Here is a 9,413-nt window from a genome sequence, read left to right as displayed (position 1 = left end):
AAGATGTCTATCGGGGTGGGGTTGTTGGTGTTGGTTTTTGTGTGTGTGAGAATATTACAATACTATCGCCTCGTTGTCGATAAGGTTTGGCTTGACTAAAATGTTTCTTTAAACCCATAGTCCGTGCTAGGCCATGTGCAGGTTCACTCATCTCTCCATCAGCACCTTGATAACTAGCTCTGGTCCAGGGTGTTGTTACGGCTTGCTAACACTGAGCTCAGTTTTACCAAGCCCCACTTAATGCCCTGGACCAGAGCTAGTTGATGCGTGATGTGTTTGGATGGCGAGGTGATTTGTAGATCAGATGATCTGCAGCCCGGCGCGGAGCTTAGGCTGTCCCCGTCCAACAAGCAGTATCACACGAGTCTGATATGTGCTGAAGTAGAGGCAGTCAACAAAAGGACTGATTTTCAAACATTTATTTAATTAAGGCATGGTTTCACAAGTTCACCTTTTCAGGGTGGCCTCTGGCCCGGGAATATATTCACAACCATGCAATTTAAAACATACCAAAAACACAAAGGAAGCAAAAAGCCCAGGAGACCGGTGGGAAAGACAATGGACACATCTTCACTCACAAGACTCCATTACCCCCAAGACTGTATATTACCACTAAACAATGAGTGTATGGTTTGATTTATCTTACCACACTTTAAAGTGATGCACATTCTTATGTATTCACCTTCTGTGCAACGCCCACCTCTTTACTATCTGCTGGTGGGATACGAAATCTGTTTCTTGTCTCATCTGTCATCATAGTAACTCCATGGTGAGTTGAAGAGAAAGGGGCCAGTGTGAAACGTGGTGATTGGTTTCTCTCTTTCTCTCAAACACACACAGCTGTCGAACAGCTGTCTGATTCACAAGGAGAAAAAGGCAGCAATCATGTCGCCTCACAAAGATAGGCATCACACTCCCCCGTCTGGCTCCTCACGTTGCCCACACACACACACGACTTCTATGCACAGATAAAACAACCACAGAACTTTGTGTTCTCTCATTCAGAGCTTTCAAACAGACTTGTGTAGAAGATAACAGGCCTTAGATTTCTCCTTGCCTCTGTGCACAAATGGCACTCTATTCCCTTTGTTGTGCACGACCAGAACCCATAGGGTTGGACATCGGGTGCTATTTGGGACGTAGCCTCTCTGTGCCCAGCGATTTAAAGACATGTTGATTAACGTCTCTAAGCAAACAATAAAGATCTCATTTATCAGACACTTTGACGGAAAGTCACATAGTTAGCAGCATATGAAATCACAGTGCCTGTGGCCCATGTAGGAATCGAGAGGAGGCGAGAGAAAGAAGAGTTTCACAATGAGTCTTTGTAAGAGCAGAGACATTTTATAGTCCCACAGCCACAGGCCCTCAGAATGCATTTCTCGCTCACACAGCTGGACGCCAGTGTTTTATGGCCAGTGTTCTCTCCCCTGTAGCAGATGTGACACACCCACAACTATGTGCAGCAGGCCTGAACCAACCAAAAAACAGCTATGGTCTGACTTTAGTACTTAAACATAGGCCTGTAGGAGTCAAATGTGGTAGAGTGGTTAGGCTAACTGTAAAGGCTGCGAGCCACGACACACACACTCACAGAGAGAGCAGGCCCATTCATGGGCCCGACCAGCTGGGCCCTGTAAATGTCAAAATCAGCTGACCCCACCTGCCGTGTGTGTGGCACTAGTGTTTTGGAGGGCTCTGGTGTGGGGTCTCCAGGGACTGGCAATGACATGGGTCTGGGCAGGTGGCGGTGTTGTTTGGGGTAAAGTGGTGGAGTCCTCCACAGGACATCTCACAGAACTATGTGTGTTTTGGCTGAGGCCTCTTTACACTACCACTCTACAGCCAGGTCAGAAAACAATGCTCTCTTTTTTCCCCCTCACATTTTATTCACGTACCTTCAATCCTTGGACAGATCACATTCAAAAGGAAAAAGCCTTTTGTGAAAATGCCCTCTAAAACCAAAGACAATGCATCACACCGAGAAAAACTTTGTCATATACCCTGTTAAAATCGATCAACACCTATGACATATGCAGATATGATAGATTACATAGTACAGGTCTAATACACACTCTACTATATGCACATAACATATGAATAGGGGTTATATACAATTATAAACGGGGTGGTTTGAGCCCTAAATGCTGATTGGCTGACAGCCATGGTATATCAGATCGTATACCACGGGTATGACAAAACATGTATTTTTACTACTCTAATTACGTTGGTAACCAGTTTATAACAGCAATAAGGCACCTCAGGGGTTTGTGATATATGACCAATATACCACGGCTACGGGCTGTGTCCAGGCACTCTGCGATGCGTCGTGCCTAAGAACAGCCCTACGCAGTGGTATATTGTCCATATACCACACCCCCTCGTGCTTTATTGCTTAATTGATCATCAAAAAATGTGTATTTTTTCCATTTGATTGAATAGGCTTTGTCCGAAATGGCACACTATTAGAGCTTATTATTATGTAGAGCTCTACTCAAATGGGCTGTGGCCGAAACGAGTTCATTGTTTAGGTAACAGGGAATAGGGAACCATTTAGGACAGACTCCACTAGTGCCATTTCAGATTAGCCCTAAAGTGTATTTATTTGTCTTGTTATATATCTTATTTATTTGTATTTTTTTTACTTTATTTTTTACATATTAACACACGTAACCTTTTCACAGGGGAGTAAAGCACAGTATTCAATGTTTCCCTATCGTCCTAGTAACCACACACTGTTTCTGTTGTTTGCGAGCATCTCACAGTACGCTATTACCCTCTACTTTACCATAAATAAAGAATTACAAAAATATACCTCACTTCAAACAGAACTGCAGCAGGAAAGGAGCTTGTCGTGGAATTAAAAACAACAACTGAATGAAGGAGAATATGAGGAGTGATGAGAAAGGATGAGAGGGGGAGAAAGGTAGTCTGGATAACAGTCTCTTTGGCTATCAATCCAGTCCTGTCATGCTTTGGAATATGACACAGAGTGCAAGGAGTGGAATGTAAGCTAACGAGACTGGCACCCAAGCTAGGAGAGAGAGAGAGCTGGGTTTCCAGGGCAACCTGTAAAAAGTGAGTGAATAGGCTAATATTGTGGTGAAGGACAGTATCAAGATCTGGAATGTCTTAGGGTGGAGGTGGGATGGTTAGGCTGGGGTGGAATGTCTTGACAGGGTTTGAGGTGGGATGGTTAGGCTGGGGTGGAATGTCTTGACAGGGTTTGAGGTGGGATGGTTAGGCTGGGGTGGAATGTCTTGACAGGGTTTGAGGTGGGATGGTTAGGCTGGGGTGGAATGTCTTGAAGGAGTGGAGGTGGGATGGTTAGGCTGGGGTGGAGTGTCTTGACAGGGTTTGAGGTGGGATGGTTAGGCTGGGTTGGAATGTCTTGACAGGGTTTGAGGTGGGATGGTTAGGCTGGGGTGGAATGTCTTGACAGGGTGGAGGTGGGATGGTTAGGCTGGGGTGGAATGTCTTGAAGGAGTGGAGGTGGGATGGTTAGGCTGGGGTGGAGTGTCTTGACAGGGTTTGAGGTGGGATGGTTAGGCTGGGGTGGAATGTCTTGACAGGGTGGAGGTGGGATGGTTAGGCTGGGGTGGAATGTCTTGACAGGGTGGAGGTGGGATGGTTAGGCTGAGGTGGAGTGTCTTGACAGGGTGGAGGTGGGATGGTTAGGCTGGGGTGGAATGTCTTGACAGGGTTTGAGGTGGGATGGTTAGGCTGGGGTGGAATGTCTTGACAGGGTTTGTGGGATGGTTAGGCTGAGGTGGAATGTCTTGAAGGAGTGGAGGTGGGATGGTTAGGCTGGGGTGGAATGTCTTGACAGGGTTTGAGGTGGGATGGTTAGGCTGAGGTGGAATGTCTTGACAGGGTGGAGGTGGGATGGTTAGGCTGGGGTGGAGTGTCTTGAAGGAGTGGAGGTGGGATGGTTAGGCTGAGGTGGAGTGTCTTGAAGGAGTGGAGGTGGGATGTTTAGGCTGGGGTGGAGTGTCTTGAAGGAGTGGAGGTGGGAAGGTTAGGCTGAGGTGGAGTGTCTTGAAGGAGTGGAGGTGGGATGGTTAGGCTGGGGTGGAATGTCTTGAAGGAGTGGAGGTGGGATGGTTAGGCTGAGGTGGAGTGTCTTGAAGGAGTGGAGGTGGGATGTTTAGGCTGAGGTGGAGTGTCTTGAAGGAGTGGAGGTGGGATGTTTAGGCTGGGGTGGAGTGTCTTGAAGGAGTGGAGGTGGGATGGTTAGGCTGAGGTGGAGTGTCTTGAAGGAGTGGAGGTGGGATGGTTAGGCTGAGGTGGAATGTCTTGAAGGAGTGGAGGTGGGAAGGTTAGGCTGAGGTGGAGTGTCTTGAAGGAGTGGAGGTGGGAAGGTTAGGCTGAGGTGGAGTGTCTTGAAGGAGTGGAGGTGGGATGGTTAGGCTGAGGTGGAGTGTCTTGAAGGAGTGGAGGTGGGATGGTTAGGCTGAGGTGGAATGTCTTGACAGGGTGGAGGTGGGATGGTTAGGACAGGGAGGGGCGTCTCTGGTCTCCTGAGATGAGTTCCCTTTGTACCCCCACTCCATTTTGAAGAGCAACATGGAAGTTGTAGTTCTAGCGAGAGTTGTAGTTTAGTAAACAATGTGTAGAGGCCAGCCAGGCGGTTAAAAACTCTCTTCAAGTCCATGTTGATGTAGTGTGTACATTCACAGGTACACCCTGTCCTCCCAAAGGCTCAGGGTGTGTGAAAACGGACATCTGTGCTACTTCTTCTTAGCATTGACACTCTTGCAGAGCCAGTTCATTCCGTCCTGAAAACAGATGGGAGGAAAATTACATTCCAATCAACTTCCTGAATTGAAAACACAAATTGCCCCTAAACCCTGTTGCATCTCACCTGTACCCCCTCCCCGGTGAGGGCAGAGCAGGACTGGATCTGCCAGACACGGTCCCGGATGGTGTGCAGGTTAAGTCCCTCAGCGATCTCAGAGGCTGGGGCTGCAGTCAGCAGGTCCTGCTTGTTGGCAAATATCAGCACTGGAACCCCACTCAGCTTCTCCTCATCCAACAGCTCAGCCAGCTCCTAGAACACACACATCAGCATGGGATCCCAATATAAACCTGTGTGTATGTAGAATATGGACATTACACAGCACACAAACATCACTTGAGGCAAGACTCACCTGCCCAGTCTCCTCAAATCTTTTCCTGTCTGCACTGTCGATGACGTAAATCTGAAACGCAATAATGTTTCCATTCAAAAGTATTAGTAGCACACTTCTGGTGGTGTGTAAGTGTGTGTGTGTATACAGCACCAGTCAAAAGTTTGGACACACCAACTCATTCAAGGGTTTTTCTTTATTTGCACTATTTTCCATAATATAGAATAAGTCATCAAAACTATGAAATAACACGTGTGGAATCATGTAATAACCAAAAAAGTGTTAAACAAATCAAAATATATTTGAGATTATTCAAAGTAGCCACCCTTTGCCTTGATGACAGCTTTGCACACTTGGCATTCTCTCAACCAGCTTTATGAGGTAGTCACCTGGAATGCATTTCAATAAAAGGTGTGCCTTATTAAAAGTTCATTTGTGGAAATCGCCTTCCTTCTTAATGCATTTGAGCCAATCAGTTGTTTTGAGACAAGGTAGGGGTGGTATACCGAAGATAGCCCTATTTGGTAAAAGACCACGTCCGAATTATGTTAAGAACAGCTCAAATAAGCAAAGAAAACAACAGATATGAATGTCAGTCAATCCGGAAAATTGCAAGAACTTTGAAAGTTTCTTCAAGTGCAGTCGCAAAAACCATCAAGCGCTATGATGAAACTGCCTCTCAATGAAGACCGCCACAGAAAAGGAAGATCCACAGTTAACTCTGCTGCAGAGGACGCGTTCATTAGAGTTACCAGCCTCAGAAATTGCAGCCCAAATAAATGCTTCACAGATTTCAAATAACAGACACATCTCAACATCAACTGTTCAGAGGAGACTGCGTGAATCAGGCCTTCATGGTCGAATTGCTGCAAAGAAACCACTAACAGCCACCAATAAGAAGGAGACTTTCTTGGGCCAAGAAACACGAGCAATGGACATTAGATGGGTGGAAATATGTCCTTTGGTCTGATGAGTCCAAATTTGAGATTTTTGGTTCCAACTGCTGCCTTTGTGAGATGCAGAGTAGGTGAACGGATGATCTCTGCATTTGTGGTTCCAACTGTGAAGCATGGAGGAGGATGTTTCATGGTGTTTTGCTGGTAACACTATCAGTGATCTATTTAGAATTCAAGGCAGACTGAACCGGCATGACTACTACAGCATTCTGTAGTGATATGCCATGTGTTATTTCATAGTTTTGATGTCTTCACTATTATTCTACAATGTAGAAAATAGTACAAATAAAGGAAAACCATTGAATGAGTAGGTGTGACTGGTATTATACATACACACACACACATATATATGTACATACATACATACATACATACATACATACATACATACATACATACATACATACATACACACAGTTGAAGTTTACATACACCTTAGCCAAATACATTTAAACTCTGTTTTTAACCATGCCTGACATTTAATCCTTGTAAAAAATTCCCTGTCTTGGGTCAGTTAGGATCACCACTTTATTTTAAGAATGTGAAATGTCAGAATAATAGTAGAGAGAATGATTTATTTTGGCTTTTATTTCTTACATCACATTCCCAGTGGGTCAGAAGTTTACATACACTCAATTATTATTTAGTAGCATTGTCTTTAAATTGTTTACCTTGGGTCAAACGTTTTGGGTAGCCTTCCACAAGCTTCCCACAATAAGTTGGGTGAATTTTGGCCCATTCATCCTGACAGAGCTGGTGTAACTGAGTCAAGTTTGTAGGCCTCCTTGCTCGCACACGCTTTTTCAGTTCTGCCCACAAATTCTCTATGGGATTGAAGTCAGGGCTTTGTGATGGCCACTCCAATACCTTGACTTTGTTGTCCTTAAGCCATTTTGACACAACTTTGGAAGTATGCTTGGGGTCATTGTCCATTTGGAAGACCCATTTGTGACTGATGTCTTGAGATGTTGCTTCAATATATCCACATAATTTTCGTTCTCATGATGCCATCTATTTTGTGAAGTGCATCAGTCCCTCCTGCAGCAAAGCACCACCACAACATGATGCTGCCACCCCCGTGCTTCACGGTTGGGATGGTGTTCTTCGTCTTGCAAGCCTCCCCCTTTTTCCTCCAAACATAACGATGGTCATTATGGCCAAACAGTTCTATTTTTGTTTGACCAGAGGACATTTCTCCAAAAGGTATGATCTTTGTCCCCATGTGCCGTTGCAAACTGTAGTCTGTTTTTTTATGCCGGTTTTGGAGCATTGGCTTCTTCCTTGCTGAGAGGCCTTTCAGGTTATGTTGATATAGGCCTCGTTTTACTGTGGATATAGATACTTTTGTCACGGTTCCTCCACAATCTTCACAAGGTCCTTTGCTGTTGTTCTGGGATTAATTTGCACTTTTCGCACCAAAGTACGTTAATCTCTAGGAGACTGAACGCGTCTCCTTCCTGAGGGGTATGACGGCTGCGTGGTCCCATGGTGTTTATACTTGCGGACTGTACAGATGAACGTGGTACCTTCAGGCGTTTGGAAATTTCTCCCAAGGATGAACCAGACTTTCTGAGGTCTCGGCTGATTTCTTTTGATTTTTCCATGATTTCAAGCAAAAGGTCATTGAGTTTGAGGTAGGCTTTGAAATACATCCACAGGTACACCTCCAATTGACTCAAATGATGTCAATTAGCCTATCAGAAGCTTCTAAAGCCATGACATCCTTTTCTGGAATTTTCCGAGCTGTTCAAAAGGCACAGTCAACATAGTATAGTATGTAAACTTGTGATACAGTGAATGATAAAATAAATAATCTGTCTGTAAACAATTGTTGGAAAAAATGTCGTGTCATGCACAATGTAGTTGTCCTAACCGACTTGCCAAAACTATAGTTTGTTAACAAGAAATTTGTGGAGTGGTTGAAAAACAAGTTTTAATGACTCCAACCTAAGTGTATGTAAACTTCTGACTTCAACTGTGTGTGTGTGTGTATATATATATATATATATATATATATATATATATATATATATATAAATAAATGGGTACCCCCATGAAGGAAGCTATGGTTAAGCCACTCACCAGTACATCAGTGTTCTCAAAGTAGTTTCTCCAGTAGGGTCTGATCTTCCTCTGTCCCCCAATGTCCCACACATTCAACTTAAAACCCTGAGACTGAACACTCTTTATGTTGAAGCCCTGGAGAGAGAGAGTGTTTTAAGTGATAGTCTAGCACAAATAACACCCCCCAAACCCCTAGTGATGTGCGTATGTGTTCCCCAGTAGTACTGTACCTGTGTGGGGGTGATGTGACTGATGTCCTCGGAAGCCAGTTGTTTCAGCAGAGTGGTCTTTCCCCCGTTGTCCAAACCCAGCAACAAGATCCGAACCTCCTGATCTGGTGTGCTCTTTAGCTTCCGAAGGATTGACAGCAAACCCTGTAAAATATCAAAACCCGATCCGTTATCCCAACTCGTGACATGAGCAATGGAGCAGCAACAGGAGCATACCTGCGTTCTAAATTAGCTAACTACAGTAACTAGCGGTCTGGCTACTCGCATCCCTCCACAACAGGCTGATCAATTGCCTGCGACTCGAGCCTCAAGGATGCGCAGAGGAACACAGAAAATAGAAGATAATTCTCGAACTAATTATTCTCTCTCTAGAAATTCACGGTGGTTACAAATAGGGAAAGCGTTCTGAAGCCGACTGAGCTAACTAATTATGTCGCTAGCAACAGTTTCAAAGGGTTTAGCTATGCTAGGCTGCTAATCTCATGATAAACCAACAGAGCAACAAGACCGCTGCAGTCAGCTTTTCCCCCCCAAATCTTTATTTTTCACCACTTTATGAATGTCTTAGAAGGTACAGTGGCAACATTGTAGAACAATCGTATTATGCCTTTATTTGATTCGATCTACATTATAATAGCTATGTATCGCAATAAATTGAACTCACCATCTTGTTGCTTTATCTCCCCAAGACGCCACCGATGTTACTAGGGCCCCTAGTAGGGGGCGATGACGTGGGACACAAGTTCCCGCGAGAACACAACAGTTGTGGGCGTAAACTAGGGCACGCCACTTAGCATTATAATTAGCCACTTTAGCTATTAGCTCTGTCAACTAACAATTCCCCACGTAAATTGGTCCCACGTTTGAAATACATTGTGTACTAACGGAGGCATAAATAACAACACCGCACATGTATGATAATGGGTTCTTATTTGCAATGTATTTTGTGTTTGATTTAGAAAGAGAAAAGTCAAGATCTGCTGCGTGCATATTTTAAAGGATGAGATGACATAAAGTTCATATAATAATTGATT

The 9,413-nt window shown here is 44.4% G+C and overlaps 1 protein-coding gene across 1 annotated transcript; it reads right to left on the bottom strand.

The window, feature by feature from the left end:
• Positions 1 to 404: 404 nt before the first annotated feature.
• LOC115123384 (ADP-ribosylation factor-like protein 3) lies at positions 405 to 9,151 on the bottom strand. Its single transcript, XM_029652722.2, has 6 exons — positions 9,044 to 9,151; positions 8,380 to 8,523; positions 8,168 to 8,284; positions 5,151 to 5,201; positions 4,865 to 5,050; positions 405 to 4,778 (listed from the first exon to the last, which is right to left on the bottom strand). Exons 1-6 carry the CDS (start codon positions 9,044 to 9,046, stop codon positions 4,731 to 4,733), a joined length of 549 nt encoding a protein of 182 aa, XP_029508582.1. The 5' UTR covers positions 9,047 to 9,151; the 3' UTR covers positions 405 to 4,730.
• Positions 9,152 to 9,413: the final 262 nt, after the last annotated feature.

This window comes from Oncorhynchus nerka, linkage group LG16 (genome assembly GCF_034236695.1).
Source record: "Oncorhynchus nerka isolate Pitt River linkage group LG16, Oner_Uvic_2.0, whole genome shotgun sequence".
Lineage (NCBI taxonomy): Eukaryota > Metazoa > Chordata > Actinopteri > Salmoniformes > Salmonidae > Oncorhynchus > Oncorhynchus nerka.
This window is presented reverse-complemented; position numbering and strand designations above follow the sequence as displayed.